This window comes from Thalassophryne amazonica, chromosome 17 (genome assembly GCF_902500255.1).
Source record: "Thalassophryne amazonica chromosome 17, fThaAma1.1, whole genome shotgun sequence".
Lineage (NCBI taxonomy): Eukaryota > Metazoa > Chordata > Actinopteri > Batrachoidiformes > Batrachoididae > Thalassophryne > Thalassophryne amazonica.
The window spans coordinates 58,908,731-58,930,830 of NC_047119.1; the positions used below are offsets into that span (position 1 = coordinate 58,908,731).

At 40.7% G+C, this 22,100-nt stretch overlaps 1 protein-coding gene across 2 annotated transcripts in view; it reads left to right on the plus strand.

The window, feature by feature from the left end:
• Positions 1-4,040: 4,040 nt before the first annotated feature.
• Positions 4,041-22,100, plus strand: part of LOC117529600 (huntingtin-interacting protein 1-related protein-like) — a 52,179-nt gene continuing 34,119 nt past the window's right edge. The window contains exons 1-11 of one of the 2 annotated variants that reach the window (XM_034192429.1): positions 4,041-4,170; positions 4,257-4,314; positions 4,400-4,476; positions 4,569-4,706; positions 9,059-9,184; positions 11,126-11,309; positions 14,404-14,492; positions 14,586-14,702; positions 18,447-18,548; positions 19,047-19,241; positions 19,327-19,437. In XM_034192429.1, coding sequence (XP_034048320.1) covers positions 4,269-4,314; positions 4,400-4,476; positions 4,569-4,706; positions 9,059-9,184; positions 11,126-11,309; positions 14,404-14,492; positions 14,586-14,702; positions 18,447-18,548; positions 19,047-19,241; positions 19,327-19,437 — 1,185 coding nt within the window. In that variant the 5' untranslated portion in view covers positions 4,041-4,170; positions 4,257-4,268. The remainder of the gene's footprint in view (positions 4,171-4,256; positions 4,315-4,399; positions 4,477-4,568; positions 4,707-9,058; positions 9,185-11,125; positions 11,310-14,403; positions 14,493-14,585; positions 14,703-18,446; positions 18,549-19,046; positions 19,242-19,326; positions 19,438-22,100) is intronic. The other variant, XM_034192430.1, reaches the window with a different exon arrangement.

The following is a 22,100-nucleotide window of genomic DNA, read 5'->3' on the forward strand; positions in this document are numbered from 1 at the left end:
TTTAAGAGACGGGTGCACCAGTAACCCCTTAGTCACATCAGCTACCTAAAAACATTTCAATGTTGTATCAATATCATATTCGGACATTGTTACAACAGCGGGAGATTGACGTTGGAGCTACACTGATATCATGGTGATTGATTTTAAAATATAATACAACCAAAAATGTTGTGGCCCGCTGGATACTTGCGACATAGGGAAAGTGACCAGCTGCCATCCACTGTGTGGGCATTTTACAGTTACAAGAGTCAAATGGTGACACTGTCAGCTAGGCGAGGGCAAAATACACATGCAGTGTAGTTTATGTTGAGCGATGTGACGCAGTGATGATCCAGCATGAGACAGCATGATGTGCACTGATTGCTTGCTTGAACAAAATCCAGATGGCAGAATAGTCTCTGAAACAGCTGTATTTCCATATAAACCTAATAGTTTTGCATTTTTCTCTTTTATTTTGTAATTGTTACTTTAAATAAACACTTCGAAATCTAAAAACACTGTTTTTGTAACCAGATAATATCTCTGAAACGATATACAAGACATTGAGATGTTAGCATGCTAACTATCAATACAGGAACATCACAAACTTTGGTTCCGTTAAGAAGTCAAGCATGGAGTAAAAGTTCATAGTGACAGTGTCGGGTTTCCCCGTTCTGTATAGTTTTGTTAAAAGTTCAGCACAATAACACAAGTACCACGAGCTGTCCATGCCTACATGAACACCCGTCGAGTTTGTGTAACCGCTCATTAGCCAATGGTCCCAGAGCATTCATCAAAAAGACCAACTGCTAGACATGTAATCGTCAACTTAGGTCACTGGGTAGCATCCCAATCTCACAACTATACCTTCATTCTACTGCAGATATCAGTATTGACAAACATGCACATTTTCTTTGATTCCTAAAGTTGGCTTACTTCTGCGTAGGGGTAATAATGTACACATGGATCACTCAGTGTTCTGTATCCTTCAGCAGCACTAAAGCATGAGGGACTACAGGCATAAATGATCTTTGAAGACTCTCCTGGTTTGCAGACTTTTCTTTTAATTATTATTAAATGTGTGTAACCTGCATGTCTTCATGTGCTCTAGGTTAGACCTGACAATGGAATTCATGGATCACATGGAAGCTGGCCTGAAAATGGCTGAGACAGGTTAGTCCAGAGGGTGGCAACTCTTTGCACTTAGAAGCTGGTACCAGGAGTTACAAACAGAAAGGGTCCAAATTATGAGTCCACAGTAAAAACAGGCAGGGGCGTAGCACCCAATTCTGGGCCCTAGGTACTAGCCATATTGAAGACCCCCCCTCCCCCCCACACCACTGTTATGTTCTTTTTTATTAACGCAAACACCAAATTTCTAATGCGTAGTCAAACCAGGTCTAAATCATGTATACCTTAGATCACACCTGGGAGTCAGAACCCTTTTTAAAGTTGGGGGAGCAATACCCCAACTCAATATAGCTAGGCTTTCAAGCTCACCTTCTTTCAAATAATTTAGTTAGGCAGCCTATTTCCCTCATTTAGTTTTCTTTGCCTGTCCTTTTTCTCTTCTTTTTTGAACTCCGGACTTGATTTTTAGGAAAGACATTTTTATTTCAGCCTAAACACTAGGGCTGCAGCTAACGATTATTTACTAATCAGTTCATCGTCAATTATTTTTTCGATTAATCGTTTTTTTGTTGTTGTTGTTTGTTTTTACTTACATGTAGTTTTGCCATTACTTCTTTGAGTTATTATTAAAAGGCCTTTGTCACATAACTCAATGTTTGACCTTGTAACAAAGTTATGATGTTATATTCTCGTCCAAAAACATACCTAGAGTAGTGTTTTGTTTTTATTTTGCACTACATACATCACCGACACACCACAAAGAGATTTCCATCAGGTTTAGATGCCTACAGCAACTTTCTCAACCACTGACAACATATTACAGCAAGAGTCCACGAAAGTATTTTAAAGGCCTGACGAAAGTGTAATATGTTATATTTAATAAGATATTTTCATGAAAAAAGACACAAATGTGCAGTTTACTGGCTATTATTTCTTTTTTTCTTGTGTAAAAACACAACTTAGATGTGGTGTTGACCGAAACAATTGTCATAAACTTAATAAAACAGGGATGAAGTTGAGGTTTAAGAGTCACTAGGTGTTCACAGGAAAAGAGAATTTCTATATTTATTGATGTCATTGGTTAGTTGGTTTAATCTTTTCTGTTGTTGTTTTATTAGATTCTTTTTGTCCGTTTCTCTAAAACTGTATTGTGGGCATTATTCGTTATTATTACTACGATTATTGTTGTTGTTTCTAGTATTATTATTGTATATAATACAATAAATGAAATAAAATATTACAATTTGTAATACATTTGACTCTTTATGACAACAAACACTGAGCCATGAATTATTATACAGAAAAACAAATGTGCTTACAGCTGCAACAGCTTAATTGCTAACTTCACATTGAAAACGCTTAGACATGCTAACGTAGTTAGCATCGGTCCCGTTTTTAAGGTTATAAAATACATCTATCAACTGTTTCAGAAGACCCTAACAGGTCAGTTTAACATAAAAAGGTAAATGTTACTCACAGACATACCGGTATGCTCTTTGGGGGTTTAGTGGGAAAAATTAAGATTAGCAAAATAAAACACTGAATCATCAAAGCACCAGATCAAAGCACTGCTTCGATCTGCGAATCACTGCTTCGATCTGCGAATCACTGCTTCTGATTGGTTCAAGGTTCAAAGCCAAGCTGCGCTGCAGAAACGATGATTTAATGGAAGAAACAAAACATTTGCGGTAAAACAAAGGTATTTAACAACTAATTGATGACTAAATTAGTTGACAACTATTTTAATAATCGATTAAATCGATTAGTTGTTTCAGCACTACTAACACCTACTCTTTCTGTTAGATCCCATTTGGATTGTGTGTGTGTGTGTGGGGGGGGGGGGGTCAGCTGTGCGCCTGGACTAAACCATTGTACAACTGTGCAGGGGTGGAAGGGCCCTCAGAGAACATTCAATATTATTGTTAGAGCAGAATTATGTTTTGCAACATTTATACCTTCATTCTAATTATATCTTTTAACAACATGAATTGTATGGACATTAATAACATGCAACCCAAAAATGTATTTAATGCCAGGTTTTTTTTGCCACCCCTCCCCCCCCATGCTCTAGGCCCTGGGTACATAGTACCCTTTACACCCCCCCCCCTCCCCCCCAGTCTGACGCCCCTAAAACAGAAAATGTCACATGTTGAACACTTCCTGGATCGACACTTCCTGATTGACAATGGAGGAGATCTCATGGGATCTTGTGGAATGCAGTGGCAAGTTGTCATTGAAACAAAAAATGGCAAATTTTGAGTCCACCGTGAAACAGGAAATGTCAAATGTTGAACCTTCCTGGAGTACAGCAGAGAATATAGCCTGTTTTTCATTATGTTGTTTTTGCACTGGTATATTTATTCCTCTGTAGGTTTTGTTTGTCACAATTTCAAAAAAAACTAAAATTTACAAAAAGAGAAAGAGGATATTCATGGATAGAGGAGATCATCGCGGGAATGTAATGCATAGTCGACACTGAAACAGGAAATGCTAAATGTTGAGTTGACACTGAATCCGGGAAAGCAAATTGAAGGTGACGCGTACCTTGACAGACAGGTCGGTCAGGACTAGTAGCCATGCTAATGCTACCCAGAAGCATTTACAGAAAATAAAGTCTGAAGGATGTAAATGAGATGGTGAGGACTTTTTTCAGGCATGTGAGATATAAATAAGGTAAAAATGTTTAAAATGGCGAGGGCTATAGGTGGGGGGGGGGGGGGTGGGGTGGGGTCTGGGGGTGTTTTTTTAGCCATGCTAATGCTCCCCAGAAGTATTATTTTAAAAAAGTCTGAAGGACCTAAATCACACGGTGAGATGCGAAGAGCTTCGCTTGTTCATATCTGCGACATATACATATTAATGTACCATGAGTACCTCTTAATTGATGTAAAGTTTCTTTTTTCATTTTTCTTGTGTGAAGTTCGGCGTCAGCTGGATGCCAACAGGGCCAAATCCAGACCCCAGCCGGGCAGTGCAGACTGACACCTCTGATACCGCTCATACTTGGACTGCAGCTTCCTGTACCATTTTTCTGTTTTACTGTTGTTCAAACTTCACGCTTAAGTGACAACCACACGTTCCTTTGCATTTAATAAAAAACAATTTTTAGATCAATTGTAAATTTGGTCGCATCCTGGTGTTTACAGGCGTCAGTCCAGATGTTCTTCTGGGACATCGAGAACGATTCCGTGATTTATTTACAAGGTTTATTTTGATTATAACTCCTTATGGTTATAGTTCGGTCTGTTGTGAGTGACTCACAGCTGTGTGTCTGTTGTATGCTCTGCAGCCTCGTGCAGTAGTCTTCAACAGAGCAGAGAAAGCGAGTTCTTTAAAAGTATCATCCAAATCCCAGATCTCCCAGATGTAAGCATAGGTTGTGCTATATCGAAAGGTTTGACATCCATGCATGTGACTGCTCCTGTTTTACTTCTCTTTCACTTCTTATACATTCACAGTCTCCTCCAAACTTCCTCCGTGCCGGTGCCTGGGCTGAATATAAGAAGCCGGTGGTGGTAATGCCGGGTAGTGAACCTTATGAGGACGAAGCCGTGGAACCAAAACCAGACGTTAGAGATGCAGAACAAATGTCACAGGTATCATCCTGCATCATAAATCATGTAGTTGATTACTGTATTTCTGGATATAAGTCACACCTCTTTTCTGTATTATCACTTCTTTAAAGCTGTAGGGCCTTTCAATTTGACAAAACTGAGAAAATGTAGTTTCTACTTGCCATCCAATGATTATGATGTAGGTTATTTTGTAACTATAAAATTACAGTTTATTTTAATGAAGAGGACATATTTATCTGGGAGGAATTTCCATAGTGAATATTGTCTTTTCCTTCATCACCATCACGCAGACTAACTACAGGAGGAAGCGTGTGCACATGCCTGACGTTTGAGATTCCCTGTGATCCATTTACGTTAACTCCTATTTAAGATAGAAGAGATAGATATAAGATATATAAGATTTATTGTAATCACTTCTAGATTCACTAAAATGTTGCTCATAGCATCCCCAGACTTAAAACAATTATTTCCCTTTCGGATGGCTAAGCATACTGACATAGTATAGTGTTCTACGCTTTTTACTCTAAGTCTTTTATTAGGAAATGGACTGTGCCACAGCCTCACTTTACCTAAATTCTGGGTCTTTTAGTGAAGTTTAGGGCTAGTGGCCTGTGATCACCTAGTATTTCCTGTTTTTTTCTTGTTGTTTAATGCTGACAAATTATACTGTATTTCTTGTCTTTCTGATGGCTGATTCTGTTTTTTTTCTCTCTGTTAAGGTGCAGCTCCATCCAGAGATGGGTGTGGTATTTGTGCTGGGCAAACCCTCCTGTCCTGGGCACCAGCAGCATTTCCTGTATATTCGTTTTGTGAATTGTTCTGTCATATTATGTCTGTAGCATTGGCCCAAGCAGAGGGTCACCCCTTTGAGTCTGGTCTGCTGAGGTTTTCTTCCTCAGAGGGAGTTTTTCCTTACCACTGCTGCTCTGGGGGTTAGTAAGGGTTAGACCTCACGTGTGTGAAGCACCTTGAGGTAACTCTGTTGTGATTTGGTGCTATATAAATGAAACAAATTGAAAAAAAAATTGATCTCTTGAATTTCTCCCCCTCAGCAGTTGAATTTCTAAATTGTTTCCAGACAGCATGAATTTTGAACATATTAGCAATATCATATTATGAATCCCTTATCTAAATGCTAAGGAATAAAACTAAAGTGGTGCCAAAGAAAATTATTCTTATGAATTAAATCTTAAAATACCTAGTGGCACTAAACCTTTAATGTTGGAGTTTTTGCATTGTAAGTTTATCACTGATATTTATTCTTTCATTATTAGGAGTTTATTTTGTTTAGAGCTTGGACCCTAGAAAAGCCTGAATTTATATATATACACTCAACAAAAAGATAAACGCAACACTTTTGGTTTTGCTCCCATTTTGTATGAGATGAACTCAAAGATCTAAACCTTTTTCCACATACACAATATCACCATTTCCCTCAAATATTGTTCACAAACCAGTCTAAATCTGTGATAGTGAGCACTTCTCCTTTGCTGAGATAATCCATCCCACCTCACAGGTGTGCCATATCAAGATGCTGATTAGACACCATGATTAGTGCACAGGTGTGGCTTAGACTGCCCACAATAAAAGGCCACTCTGAAAGGTGCAGTTTTGTTTTATTGGGGGGGGATACCAGTCAGTATCTGGTGTGACCACCATTTGCCTCATGCAGTGCAACACATCTCCTTCGCATAGAGTTGATCAGGTTGTCAATTGTGGCCTGTGGAATGTTGGTCCACTCCTCTTCAATGGCTGTGCGAAGATGCTGGATATTGGCAGGAACTGGTACACGCTGTCGTATACGCCGGTCCAGAGCATCCAAACATGCTCAATGGGTGACATGTCCGGTGAGTATGCCGGCCATGCAAGAACTGGGACATTTTCAGCTTCCAAGAATTGTGTACAGATCCTTGCAACATGGGGCCGTGCATTATCCTGCTGCAACATGAGGTGATGTTCTTGGATGTATGGCACAACAATGGGCCTCAGGATCTCGTCACGGTATCTCTGTGCATTCAAAATGCCATCAATAAAATGCACCTGTGTTCTTCGTCCATAACAGACGCCTGCCCATACCATAACCCCACCGCCACCATGGGACACTCGATCCACAACATTGACATCAGAAAACCGCTCACCCACATGACGCCAGAAACGCTGTCTGCCATCTGCCCTGAACAGTGTGAACCGGGATTCATCCATGAAGAGAACACCTCTCCAACGTGCCAAACGCCAGCGAATGTGAGCATTTGCCCACTCAAGTCAGTTACGACGACGAACTGGAGTCAGGTTGAGACCCCGATGAGGACGACGTGCATGCAGATGAGCTTCCCTGAGACGGTTTCTGACAGTTTGTGCAGAAATTCTTTGGTTATGCAAACCGATTGTTTCAGCAGCTGTCCGAGTGGCTGGTCTCAGACGATCTTGGAGGTGAACATGCTGGATGTGGAGGTCCTGGGCTGGTGTGGTTACACGTGGTCTGCGGTTGTGAGGCTGGTTGGATGTACTGCCAAATTCTTTGAAACGCCTTTGGAGACGACTTATGGTAGAGAAATGAACATTCAATACACGAGCAACAGCTCTGGTTGACATTCCTGCTGTCAGCATGCCAATTGCACGCTCCCTCAAATCTTGCGACATCTGTGGCATTGTGCTGTGTGATAAAACTGCACCTTTCAGAGTGGCCTTTTATTGTGGGCAGTCTGTATATATACACTCAACAAAAATATAAACGCAACACTTTTGGTTTTGCTCCCATTTTGTATGAGATGAACTCAAAGATCTAAAACTTTTTCCACATACACAATATCACCATTTCCCTCAAATATTGTTCACAAACCAGTCTAAATCTGTAATAGTGAGCACTTCTCCTTTGCTGAGATAATCCATCCCACCTCACAGGTGTGCCATATCAAGATGCTGATTAGACACCATGATTAGTGCACAGGTGTGCCTTAGACTGCCCACAATGTCAACCAGAGCTGTTGCTCGTGTATTGAATGTTCATTTCTCTACCATAAGCCGTCTCCAAAGGCGTTTCAGAGAATTTGGCAGTACATCCAACCAGCCTCACAACCGCAGACCACGTGTAATCACACCAGTCCAGGACCTCCACATCCAGCATGTTCACCTCCAAGATCGTCTGAGACCAGCCACTCGGACAGCTGCTGAAACAATCGGTTTCCAAAGAAACCAAAGAATTTCTGCACAAACTGTCAGAAACCGTCTCAGGGAAGCTCATCTGCATGCTCGTCGTCCTCATCGGGGTCTCGACCTGACTCCAGTTCGTCGTCGTAACCGACTTGAGTGGGCAAATGCTCACATTCGCTGGCGTTTGGCACATTGGAGAGGTGTTCTCTTCATGGATGAATCCCGGTTCACACTGTTCAGGGCAGATGGCAGACAGCGTGTGTGGCGTTGTGTGGGTGAGCGGTTTTCTGATGTCAATGTTGTGGATCGAGTGGCCCATGGTGGCGGTGGGGTTATGGTATGGGCAGGCGTCTGTTATGGACGAAGAACACAGGTGCATTTTATTGATGGCATTTTGAATGCACAGAGATACCGTGACGAGATCCTGAGGCCCATTGTTGTGCCATACATCCAAGAACATCACCTCATGTTGCAGCAGGATAATGCACGGCCCCATGTTGCAAGGATCTGTACACAATTCTTGGAAGCTGAAAATGTCCCAGTTCTTGCATGGCCGGCATACTCACTGGACATGTCACCCATTGAGCATGTTTGGGATGCTCTGGACCGGCGTATACGACAGCGTGTACCAGTTCCTGCCAATATCCAGCAACTTCGCACAGCCATTGAAGAGGAGTGGACCAACATTCCACAGGCCACAATTGACAACCTGATCAACTCTATGCGAAGGAGATGTGTTGCACTGCATGAGGCAAATGGTGGTCACACCAGATACTGACTGGTATCCCCCCCCAATAAAACAAAACTACACCTTTCAGAGTGGCCTTTTATTGTGGGCAGTCTAAGGCACACCTGTACACTAATCATGGTGTCTAATCAGCATCTTGATATGGCACACCTGTGAGGTGGGATGGATTATCTCAGCAAAGGAGAAGTGCTCACTATCACAGATTTAGACTGGTTTGTGAACAATATTTGAGGGAAATGGTGATATTGTGTATGTGGGAAAAGTTTTAGATCTTTGAGTTCATCTCATACAAAATGGGTGCAAAACCAAAAGTGTTGCGTTTATATTTTTGTTGAGTGTATATATATATATATATATATATATATACATAGTATTTTTCAGTGTATAAGTTGCAGGACCTTCCAAACGAATTAAAAACTAGCACGATTTATACTCTGGAAAATACAGTCATACTGACATCATTCTCCTTTCACAGCAGTACTACTTGTTCAACCAAATGGGTGCACCTGATGCTGGACAAGAGCTCAGAGAAACACAGAATGATGACCTGAGGAAGGAGCTCGAGGTGCTGAAACCAGAGCTGCAGCTCATTAAGACTGAGGTAAGCAGACTCACACACCTTCCAGTCGTACAGTCAGTGAGCGTTCTTGGCCTCGTCGTTTGGAGGTCAATCATGTCCACCTCTTGGACTGCCTCTACCATGAGGTGCAGGTGGGATGGTGTCTTTTGTACTGTAGATGGACCCTTCCTTTAACAGTGGTGCTTATTTACTATTACTATTACTTATCAGAATTTGCCAACAGTTTCCGTATTGTGTTGAGACCTCTGTGCTGTGCCAAACTGCCCAGTGCATACGTCAGATGACCAAATTATAACTAAAACTAGAGCAGCGCTCTCATAGTTTCCAATTCCACAAAAATTTCACCTTAGAAAAATTTTCAAGGTCAAAGTCCTGTTAGAAGTGGCTTTTAATAAGCTAAATTAGAGCCGATCAAATATCAGGAGTATGTATTTAGTTCATGCACTTGAATCAAAGTTTTTTGTGGTGTTTTTCAGCTTTTTCAGTGCCTGAATTCTTTTTCAGATAATTTTCACAGAATATCTCTATGTACAATTTGTCATTTCGTTTTGGCCCTTGGTTTCCGACTGATAACTGGAAGAAAGAAAACAGGCATAAAATTGGAACCTCCATCCAATTTTGGTGGTGTAAGTAAATCCATAACGGAAAAATGAGAGTGACTGAGGCACTTTTGATCGCGATATAATTCAAAATATACACCAAATGGGCTTTTCAATATTAAATTCAAAATCCACAGTCCGGATCAGAACTGGATCAAACTTTGTCAGGTGATAGTGAGTGCCAGCCTGCACCTCACTTTCAAATATGACAGTGACTGGAGCATGTTTAAGATATAATGTAAAATACACATTAAATAGGGTTTTCAATGTTAAATTTAAATGGCCACAAAATCTGTAATTTGGATCAGATCCGGATCAAACTTTGTCAGTCGATAAAGGATGTCATCCTACATAATGCTGTCAAATATGAAAGACAATTTATCTTTTTTGTCAGAGTTATGAAGTTTTGAAAATTCTTTCAATGTTAAAGATAGGGATTTTTCCAGTTTTCCAAGATTTTTCCTGGCTTTGACATTTGACTTTGAAAATTGAATCAGTTCTTGCCTATTAGGATAAGACTCTTCAGTAAAAAATCATAATGATATATTAAAAAAAAATTTGTGGGCTTCAGGCTGTTCACAAAACAAACGGGGCGAAAACATAACCTCTTCCAACTTTGTTGCCGGAGGCAACTAAATAACATTTTAGTCAAGACTATGACTAAAACTAAATCAACATAAAAGTAAATTCTTTTAACTTTTCACTTCATCACTTGGAGTCTCCACAGCAAATCCAATACAGATCTGCATGTTGATTTGGCACAAATTTTAAGTCAGATGCAACTCCACATTACATGGAGAATGGGTAGGGGTGGCCTTGAACCGGTGTCGCCAACTGAACGATCCCCTCTAAAAATTGGTCCGCTCTGCCTTCACTGCGCCTGTGTCTGAGACTGACTCTTTGAGTCTGACTCTCTGAGTCTGACTCTCCATAGCGATCAAAGGGAATAATGTGATTATTAACCATCACATGACAAATTAAAACCTCTTAAATCATTCTAACGTCAGTTTTAAGCAGAAACGAGGCTGTTTTAAGCAGAAATGAGGCGATAATAGGTGAATCGCTACTGATGCTCCGAAATGACGTAGGCACCCTATGTTAATCATAGGGAATAGGAATCATCTCTTCATTGTATTGTTTTTTTGCTTGTTGAGGTGTTGACATGTTTAATTTGTTCTACGGTTATTGTTGCTGTTAACTTAACAGACACACTGGTTGGAGTGACATGAAAATAAAACACTGTAATGTCTTATCATCCATAAAGATTCAGCCAATGAGCTTTCTTGGTTACTATCCTGAATTTGGTCCAGTGATGATGTAAAAAAAAAAACTGAAACATTGACACTGCTGTTCCTTTCTTCAGGCTCAAAAGTGTGTTGTTGAACTCAAGTCTCAAGTCAACCATCTGGAAGCAGAGGTCGAGGACCAGCGCACCCAGAAACAGATGGCTTTGGTGGAAAATGAACACTTGCGGATGGAGGTGGACGCTTTACGAAGTGCTAATGTCGCCAACGTTGGGGCACAAATCGGATTTAAGGAGGCAGACAGTGAGTGCACAAATTTGCTTTGTTTTAACCCTTAAAACTGGAATGGCCTGCAGGTGGAAGTTGCTCCCTAAAATTCATTAATTCATTCATTTTCTGCTACATAACCGGGTCTGGGTCACCATGACAGCAGACCAAGCAACTCATCCCACACTTTACTATCCTTGGCCAAGTCCTGTAACTCTTCCTGAAGGATCCCCAGGTGTTCCCAATCCAGCTGGGAGATCTTCCCCGGCGCCTCCTCACAGTTGGACATGTGCCTATAAGACCTCCCTAGGGAAACAACCAGGGGCATCCTCACCAGGTTCCCAACCACCTCAGATGGCTCCTTTCGATGTGAAGAAGCAGTGGCTCCTCTCAGAGTTCCTCTCGGATAGTTGAGCTTCTCACCTGTCCAGGAGTGTAAGATCAGATACCTGACAGAGGAATCCCATTTTCACTGCTTGCATCCACAACCTTATTCTTTTGGTCATTACCCAAAATTCATGAGCATAGGTGAGGATCGGAGCGTAAATGTACTGGTAAACTCAGAGTTTTGCCTTCTGGCTCAGGTCCTTCTTCACCACCATGGTCCATAAAACATCTAATGCCGCCACAATCCATCTATCGACCTCAAGCTCCAACTTACCCCCACTTGTGATCAAGACCCCGAGATACTTAAACTCCTTCACTTGGGGCAGGGGACAGTCCACCCTTTTCTGACAGAGGACCATGGTCTCAGACTTGAAGGTGCTGATTCTCATCCCAGTCGCTACACAGTCTGTGTCAAACAAGCTCAGTGCTCATTGGTGGCCACTGCCTGATAAAGCCAACAGAACCACATCATCCCCAAAAATTAAAGATTCTTCCTGAAATTAACATTTGCAATGTTTTATATTTCTGATTTCGCAACAAAAAGGTAGATATCTGTGGAAACATTACCCTCACGAGGGAAAAAAAATGAGCTGAAATATGACATTTTATGACCTTGTGATCCAGATATAACTTCAAAGATTCCTGATGGTGTCACTTCTCAGAGAGATCTAAATGTTAAAGTTCTTCTCTTAATCTAAATGTTAAAGTTTTTCTCTGAATTTGTATATATGGGTGATTCTTTAACTACGGGCACTATTGGCCTTGTAAATGTAATAAAGTGCCTTGGGGCAACTGTTTGTTGTGATTTGGCGCTATATACATGTGCTCTGATGTCACTGTTTATCTCCATAGAAACTACCCAAACAATCTTTCATACAAACTGTTTAAAGGGACATTACAGTGCTGTGGTGGAAATTACGGCAATAGTGTGGGACAACTACATTTTATTTAAAAAAAATCACAACAGTTGTATGACATTAAATACCCCAATTATGTTTTGATTATATTACTGATATTTTATTCAGAGATATTTTAAAACATTAGAAAAAACGTTTCTTTATCATTCATTTTTATCATTGAAGATCAAAAGTCTGGGTGTGGGACAAGCACAAAACGGCAATATTTGCATATAATGATGCTGAAAAAAGGTGAAAAAGTCATCATAGACTACTAGAACAAACTTCTTAACACACTTTCTGTTATGTGTCGGACGCAGCCCGGAGAACCGACCAGCGTTTGAAGGACCCAGTATGAAATAAGCAGAGCACGGTACAAAGGATAACAGAGTTTAATAAACATAACAGTGAAGTGATACGAAAACAACAAAAGAGTGCGCGGTCTGGCGTGGTGGATTGCGGTGCGCTCCCAGCAGCGTTAACGGTCCGGAGCCAGAAAACTGTTCGGACCCAAGGACCCCGCCGACACCCCCCAGGTGGCCACGACAAACTGAGTCTGTGAAAGAAGAAATCATTATGTGAGTCCACACTCAACACACAGAGAGACCACTCAAAGGTGTACAAACAGCAAACACTTCCTGGCTTAATTGCAAATCAGCTTCCCACCCTGCAGGCATAGAACACCCTGTTCACAAAACTCCACTGCAGTGGAAGCTGATTTAAACGACTAACATACAGCTCAATATAATAAGGTGTGAGGGACACCACATTTACTGACTGTATAAATGTTAGTCACAAAACCAAACGTACCTCAGGAAGTGTGCTGACGAGCGTGAGACCTCACCCCCTCCTCTTTCACAGACCATGCATCAAACCTGGACGTTCTCTGCATCCACTGATGGGAGATGGCTCTAGAGACGACGATCTCACCCGTCTGGTCACAAGGTCGAGTCTCTGGCAAATACACACTGTGTACTCCAGTCTTAAATGCCACCATGTTCCAATCTATGTAGATGCACCACAGCTGTGAGTCCTGACGAGCCGCAGGTGATCAGCCTCAGGTGATCAGGGTGAGGTCCTGATAAACTCAGCTACACAGCCACTCAGTCCCAAATGCGCACCACCTGGGAGGAAAACCAAAAGACAGAAACAAAAGAAACACAAAAGCCAGCCAGGCACGCCAGCCACAACACTTTCATTGTAAAGATAACTATAAAGGTGTGAAATTTCCCCTTTTTTCTGTTTTTCATACAGTATGATCAAAGGACATAATAAGTGCCCGTAGTCTAAGAATCACCCATATATATATATCTATATATATATATATATAGATATATATATATATATATACTTACACACGTCATCTGTGACAGCAGATTGGACAGATGCTTGGTTCTGGCTGTGGGTGAGTACTTTTTATCGGTGTACATTAAATGAGACGCTGGGTGTTTCTTGCTGTCATATAAACAAATGTGGGTGCTCACGCAACTCTTTTCTGCCGGGGAAGGGCTTTTTGGACAACAATATGCTAGGTCACCTTGTTTTCTTTTTTCCCTCCAGGTTTTTTTTTTTTTTTTGTGACTCCAGCCAGGGTTTTTCCACCTATGATAGTTAGAAACATCACACCATCTTATTCCGAGCAGGAAAATGGATAAACTGAAGTAAAATCCTGTGTTTTTCTGTCAAATGACTCCTCATGTGTAATGAACCTGTACTTTTGGGTTTGTCATTTTGGTGGAAATAAAATAACATTTTAAAAAATGAGGGGGTGGGGGGGATGTTCTTAAAGGGTTAAAAGTGGGATTAAACTTCGGCAAACATGATTTTGGATATGTGTTGTCTCCCAGGTAGAGCTCAGGCCGCAGAACTTCGCTTTTCTCAACTTAAAGAGAAACATGCAGAGCTGGTCAGCAGTCACGCTGACCTGATGAAAAAGGTAACAACTTGTTGTTACAGCGTGTTTCTCATGTTATGGGATTTTTGAAAAATTCTTCACAGTTCATTTGTTGATGTTTGTGTCTACGTGCAGAATGTGGACGCAGTGAAGATTATGTCCAGTACCAAACAAGAACATGATGAATTACTGAACATCAAGCAGCAGCTCGAAACTGAGATGGCAAATCTGCAGCAGGAGAAACAAAGCAAGGTGACAGATAGGACAGCATCCCCTAACCGTATACTTTTAGAAATAAATGAAGGCTGTAACGATACACTCTAAAAACTGTTGCTGTGCTCTACTCAATTTTTTTTGGCAAAACATTTTTACACTTAAAAATATTGAGTAAATTAAAAAGCTGTGAAATCATTTAAATATACTTGATGATCTTGGTAAACCTAAGTAAAAATATTAAGTATATTTGTCCTTTCCAAATATTCTGGATGAAATTTACCAAACAAATTATGTGTATTTCAGAAAATACAATTTGTTGTAATTCAATGAAATAAACTCAAATAATAAATGTAAAGTTAAGATAAAATTAGCTGTTATATTTTTATGCATTTCATTTGGTATAACCCTAATCCTAAACAATCAATTGAATGTGTTTCATAGATTTTATTAAGTCAGTATAGCTGTTTCTTACTGCAATATGTGTATACAAAGCCACTGAATTATAATACTTTTTTTTTTTGTCAGCATCACTTTGCTCTTTATCATATCCCTGTTCTAACAAATCAGTCACAAAAAAAGGTTTGCATAAATCAAACCCTCCAGTTTTAAATTTTGAAAGCAGAACTGCCAATATTCTATTTATCCAAATCCCAGCGTGGTTGTGTGGTTAGATCAGCATCACAGCTGGTACTTGTATTTTACAAATACAATATCAGAACACTAAAGATGATTCAGTGAATATTTCTTTATCTACCAAAGTGAGCAAGACAACATTCAGCCAGTTTAATAAAAATTACTAGTAGAGGATATTTTATAAATTGTATTATTATTATTATTTTGTAAGTAATCTTCCTGAAAAGCCCAGACAAGGATTTCATAGAATACATTATTACTGCAATTTAATGTACAAACAAGCATGCTTTTATTTTGAAAGGGAAAGTGCATTGGCCGTTCACTACGCAATGATGCAATATAAATGCCATGATCATAGAGACCTACAGTCCTACTGCAAGGTGAGTGGATCAGCTGTGTTCAAATTTAGAGATTATAAAACCCATCTTTGGACTGACTTTGGGGAAACTTTCAGTAACTGCGAGGAAAGTCCTGCTGACAGCTGGTAAAGACCACAATCCAGGATCAGGTGCACGTGAGACCAACAGGACAACCATGAGCTTGAACTGTGTCTGGAGTGCCATCTCTCTGTCCTTTGTTGTAGTGGTGGGGGTGCACTGTGTGCTTGCCTCCTTATAACCCATCAGGGCTCCCAGGGGTGACGTAGGGCTGCTGAAGTTGGTGTGTGAGCTGAGATGGCACTGCTCTCGGCCCCACTGCACTGTGAGGTGTATTGATTTTCCACATAAACATATAACATCTATCACACATGGTGTTATTTTAGATCTCAAATGTGCACTTGGAAATTGTGCACAGTACATTATGTGTATGCAAACTTTTCAAAAGTGGGATATCATTATCTTTTGCGCACAGTTTTTTTTATTTGTTTACTCTTTTTTTTTTTTTCAAAATTCTCCCTCTGAGCAGAGCTCTGCATCAGCCACACACTGTAAATCCAAACAAGTTAGCAGAACTTAAAAGTTTTGATTATATACTACTTATACCTCATGATTACAATTAAATTAATGTGTTCATTAAGTCCCTTCAGCTGCTCCCTCTCTTTTCACTCAGGGTCACCACTCAGGGTTCCATTACATAGAAAAATGTGGGAGAGGTGGGGTTTGAACCAGGAACCTTCTGCACCAAAACCAACAGTGCTAACCACTTGGCCACCATCCCTGCTACAGTGTTTGCTAAGTCAACTCAAATATTTCCATAAATGATTACTTAATTCTTTGAAGTTGTACTTAAGTTATACTTTGAAGTTTTGCTTATTTAATATACAATTAGTTCAAGTCAGTCAAAAATTCTGAGTTTAAGTTACTCAATAAGCAAGATCATGTTACACAAACTTGAAATATTTAAGTAAGTCCAACTTTTTTTTTTAAAACTTTGAGTTTACACTATTTAATCTTTTTAATTAATTTTAACATTCGGGTTTAGAATGCACTTAGGAAAACCTGTGCAGTGCTCCTGCTTTGAAGGAGTCACACACCATAGTGTGTGTGTGTCCTGTGTTCTGTCGTTTTTCTGAAATACACTTGAGTTACGTTGATATGGTACTGCGTTGATCCAACATGAGCGCATTGAATCATGATGTAGCGAGTGGCTGACTTTAGCTTTGCGCTCCCTGGGAAGCTTGTGTCCCACTTACACACATTCCATTGTGGTTTATACTTGTATGCGACAGAAACACCAGTATTAAAATCATCTCTGACATAATTAAAACATTTTCAGTTTATACGACTCCACACTTTAAGATGAACAAACACAATCCAAAGAGTAAAATATTCAACCTGGTCTGATTTCCAAATCTGTTCTGATTAAAAAAAAAAAAAAAAAAGTTGTACTGACGACAGTCCTCACGTTGGGTTTGAACCCTCAACCTGAAGGCATCAAAACGGTCAAAACAGCATCACTGAAAACTTAGAGTGTGGCACAAAAACTTATTTTTACCACTTTTAACTCAACTTTTGAACAAGGTCAAAGTGACACCTTCATAAACGTAAATAATTACACTTGCACAGAGTTTAATCAACACCGATCTCTTCAAATTTGAGAAACAGCTGCAGTTAATGTAAGGATTAAAACTGAGAATGGTTGAGTAATTTGAGTGTGTGATTTTAACAGGATTCAGCATCAGTTACTTGCTGCTGTTGATGAACTTGACACCAAAGAAGATAAACATCAACAGCATCCTAGTTATGCAAGTATTCATTGAACGCAAGCGTGAAGATGGGCAGTACTGCCTATATGTTGAGTTTCAAAAAAGATTGGATTTGGTGGGCCGGATTGCTGTCTGGGATATCCTGAGAAGGATTCCCAGGAAGTTGCTGGACATCACAGCCAGCCTGTGCACAGATAGTGTGAGTTCTGTGCAGAAATTCTGAATTTTTCCACAGTGAGTACTGGTATTTACCAGGGATGTGTTCTGGCTCCTGCACTGTTCAGTGCTTGCACAGACTGGGTGTTCGGCTGGGTTTGGGAAACCACTGGCTTAAGGAACATTATATAAAGGGGTGCACATAACTGGTACTCATGGTGCTCGTGTGTGCAAAACATCATTGATGCACAGCAGAGGGAAACACTTTTCCTACAATCAGTCACTGCTTTCCTCTTATAAAGTGCTTCCCTTGCGTTTTCTGCTACGCATCATTTATTTTTAGCATGCACAAGCACCATGAGTACCAGTTATGTGTATGCCTGATATTGACCTTAACTTTGAAGGTGATGCTGTAGTCTTTGCAGAATCAATGGGTAAAGATGGACCAGTCATATGCCTGGGTAATTGCCATCCAGGACCAAAGCAGTTCCATAGTGTGGTGGATGTGGCAACATGTGGTATCAGTGCATGCTCCCACATTTCACCTGATCTGAATCTGTCATTGCGTTCCTCCTATAAAGTGCTTCCCTTGTGTTTTCTGCTGGGCATCATTTATTTTTAGCACGCACAAGCACCATGCGTACCAGTTATGTGCATGCCTGGTAATAAAGACAATAATGAGCATTTATAGCAAGACTACCAATAAAACACTGCCCCAGTGTATGCTGGGAATTACAACACACTGGACAATGCAGCAATAAATTACACATGCAACTTACACACACACACACAATACTGGTACTGTATTGATAATTTATTGGTAACATGTGTCTTGTGTTTATCAGATTAATCAATACCAGCAGGAGGCTGACTGCCTGAATAAAGAGCTACTGGAGCAGAGAGCAGAGCTTGCTCACCTTCGTAGTGCCCTAGAAAGTAAAGAGAAGGTAAGAAAGATGCGTTTCCCGCAAAATGTTTTCCCCATCAGTACAAAATCAGAATCAGTGTTTCAGCATTATAAATTCACACTGTCCCTGGTGGCACTGTAGGCAAATGTCACCTTCTCCAAACAGTGGAAGTGGTAGGCCTATCTCCTTTGACTCGCCCACTTCTCCAACACCTGCCGTCCCAACTCAGAACTATGTCAAACCATGTTTGTTTTGTTGGTTTTTTTGTTTGTTTTTGCGTCCACCAAGGACGTAATAAAATCATCGCCGTTTGTTTATTTGTCTGTCTGTCTGTTAACAGGATTACATCAAAACTACTGCACGGATTTTGACAAAATGTTCACCACAGATAGATATTAGGGCATGCAAGACTCCATTAAATTTTGGAGGTGACGCACATCCACACAGCCAGTTTGCACTGTGCGCATCGCAGCCACAGTGTGTGGACGAGACACTGTTGAACCAGTGTTTCTGTTATTTCCATGGTATTTTCTTCAGGAGGGGTCCCAGCTGAGCAGCAACCTTGCGGCACTCCAGGCAGAGCGGGAGGTGCTCCTAAAATCAGCCATGGAGAAGGACTCTGAGCTTTTCTCACTGAAACAACAGACTCAACAGCAGCAGAGCTCCATGGATCTGGAGAGAGACAGAAACAACAGAGAGCTGGAGGCTTTGAGAGCTCAGCTCCAGCAGCAGGTACGGGCCGACAACAAGAACACAGAGGAAAACTTCACAAAACACCGCTTTGACGGTGTGCATGTGTCTTGTCCGTTTTCTGTAGCTTACCATCAATGCAGAGCAGAAGTTAGAGATTGACAGGCTGAAACGAGAACTGGACTCAACACGGGCAGAACTGGCACGTGCAAACACCACCCTCCAATGCAAGGAAATGGTAAGAAAATAAATCCTTGAGGAAAATTGCTGCCAAGTAAGCTTGGTGCATTTTCCTGTTATGTGATTGGTCCTATAGTGCAGCAGATAAGTGAATATTTACAGAGGAATCCTTCAAATGGTGATACAAGCACCAAATTTGGAACAAATACTCCTTAGATGTTACTCTTTTGAAAAAGCAGAGGGTCCACTTGAATTTTCAATAAGCAGCCAGGTAGGAGTCAATTGAAGAATTACACAGGAGTCAAAATTTAAAGATGCACCAATCATATTGAAAGGTATTCCATATTATTTGTCTGATCATCACGAGTTCAAAAAGGTATAGTTTGGACTATCTATGACTGAATGTTATGGAGTTATGGGCTAAAAAATAGCAAACATGGTGAGAAAGGTCAATTTCAGTTTGTACAAGGGTCAAAAGTTAAAATTGCTCCAATTTTGTAAAAAAAACAAAATAAATGGTGAAATTATTGATCTGGCAAGTAAAGGTTAAACAATGACGACGTCCGTTGGATTCTATGAGACATATAATAGTAACATGATAACTAAACATGATACATGATGCAAACTATTCCTTTTTAAAACCCTATTAACTCAACCAATAATTTGCATAATTTTTTCCCAAAATTAAAGCAACTAACTTTTGACTCCTGTACAAACTGAAATTGACTTATCATTCTCGCTGTTTTTACCCCATAACTCCATAACATTCAGTCACAGATAGTCCAAACTATACCTTTTTGGAATCTCTGTGATCAGACAAATAATGTGGTATAGTTTTCTATATGATTGAAACATCTTAATTTTGACCCCTGTGTAATTCTTCCAATTGACCCCTACCTGTCTGCCTATTGAAAATTCAAGTGGATACCCTGCCTTTTCAAAAGGGTGTTTAAGGTGTACGAGGTCTATTAGATAATAAACCGACCCTTTTATTTTTATTTTTTAACTATATGGATTTGAATGACGTGCGATTACACCAATCATGCTTGAACCCTCGTGCGCATGCGTGAGTTTTTTCACGTGTGTCGGTGATGTCATTTCCCTGTGGGCAGGCCTTGAGTGAGATGTGGTCCAGCCCTCTCGGCTGAATTCCTTTGTTTCACACGCTGCTCGAGACGGCGCGCGTTGCTTTATCAAAATTTTTTCTGGACCTGTGAGGAATATCCGAGTGGATACTATTCGAGAAATTCAGCTGGTTTTCGGTGAAAAGTTTAACGGCTGATGAGAGATTATGGGGTGTTTCTGTCGCTGTAAGGACTTCCCACAGAGCGGGACGTCGCGCAGCGCTTCCAGGCGCCGTCGTCGGCCTGTTTCGAGCTGAAAACATCGTAATTTAAGGCTTAATTCACCCAGGACGTCATGAGAGAACAGAGAAGATTCAGAAGAGGCCGGCATGAGGCCTTTATGCGGACATTCCACTGTTTAAGGACATTTTGTAATGAAAGACGTGCGCGCAAATTTGCCGGGTCGTTTCTGTGACGACTCGGCGAATCTGTGTGCGCCGCGACAGGAAAAACACCATGTTGAAAACCATTTGTAAAATTCAGGCGGCTTTTGATGGCTTTCAACAAGTGAGTAACTGAGAAATTGTTTAACAGCTTGGGCATGTTCCAACTTGCCCGTTAAGGTTTCCAACGGAGGTGTTTTTCCTGTGGCGACCCCCCGCGGTCGGGTCCAGCACGACATGCGACTCTGCCTGCACGTTCTTTCATTACAAAATGTCCGTTAATGTAATGTCCGAATAAACTCCTCATGCCGACTTCTTCTGAAAGTTCTCTGTTCTCTGACGACTTACTGGGTCAACAGAGCCTGAAATGTGGAAGTTTTCAACTTGAAACGGCGAGACGCTGCCGCCTCGAAGCGCAGATCGCTGTCAGGCGCCATGGGCCGTCCTTACGGCGACACTACCAGACCAAAATCTCTCATCAGCCGTTAAAATTTTTACTAAAAACCAGCTGAATTTATTGAATGGTGTCCACTCAGTTGTGCCTTACAGTTTTGAGAAAATTTTGATCAAACAAAGCAGCAGTCTCTGAGCCATTCCTAAACAATGAGAAGAAGAAAAAAAATCGATGAGGGTGGGCCACTCCTCACTCAAAGACTGCCCACAGGCGAATGATGTAACCGACAGGCGTGAAAAAACTCTCGCATGCCCACGAGGGTTCAAGCATGTCTGATGTAATCACACGTGATTCAAATCCATATGGTTTTTGAAAAAAATAATAACGTTGGATACTTTTCTAATAGACCTCGTATTTGTGCCAAATTTGGTACTTGCATCACCATTTGAAGGATTTTTTCAGTTATGTGCTGCAGTACTATTTGTCTGTCTGTGTATACTACTCAAAACACAAAGGACAAATTTTGACTAAAATTTATCATGTGACTGAGGTAACTATGTTTGGTCGCTTGTATAGACCAGTGTTTCTCAGACGTTTTCCGACCAAGGACCACTTAACCAATAAAAAAAAAAAAGTTGCAGACCATAACTCCCCAAATCTCCAAAAACAACAGGTCTGCGTACCACTCTGTTTGCATATTACAAATTATAACCAGCACAAATATGCTGCTATCTATCAGACTTTGGAGTTGATTTTCAACAGTTTAAGAAAGACTTATAAACTACAAATACAACCCCAATTCCGATGAAGTTGGGACATT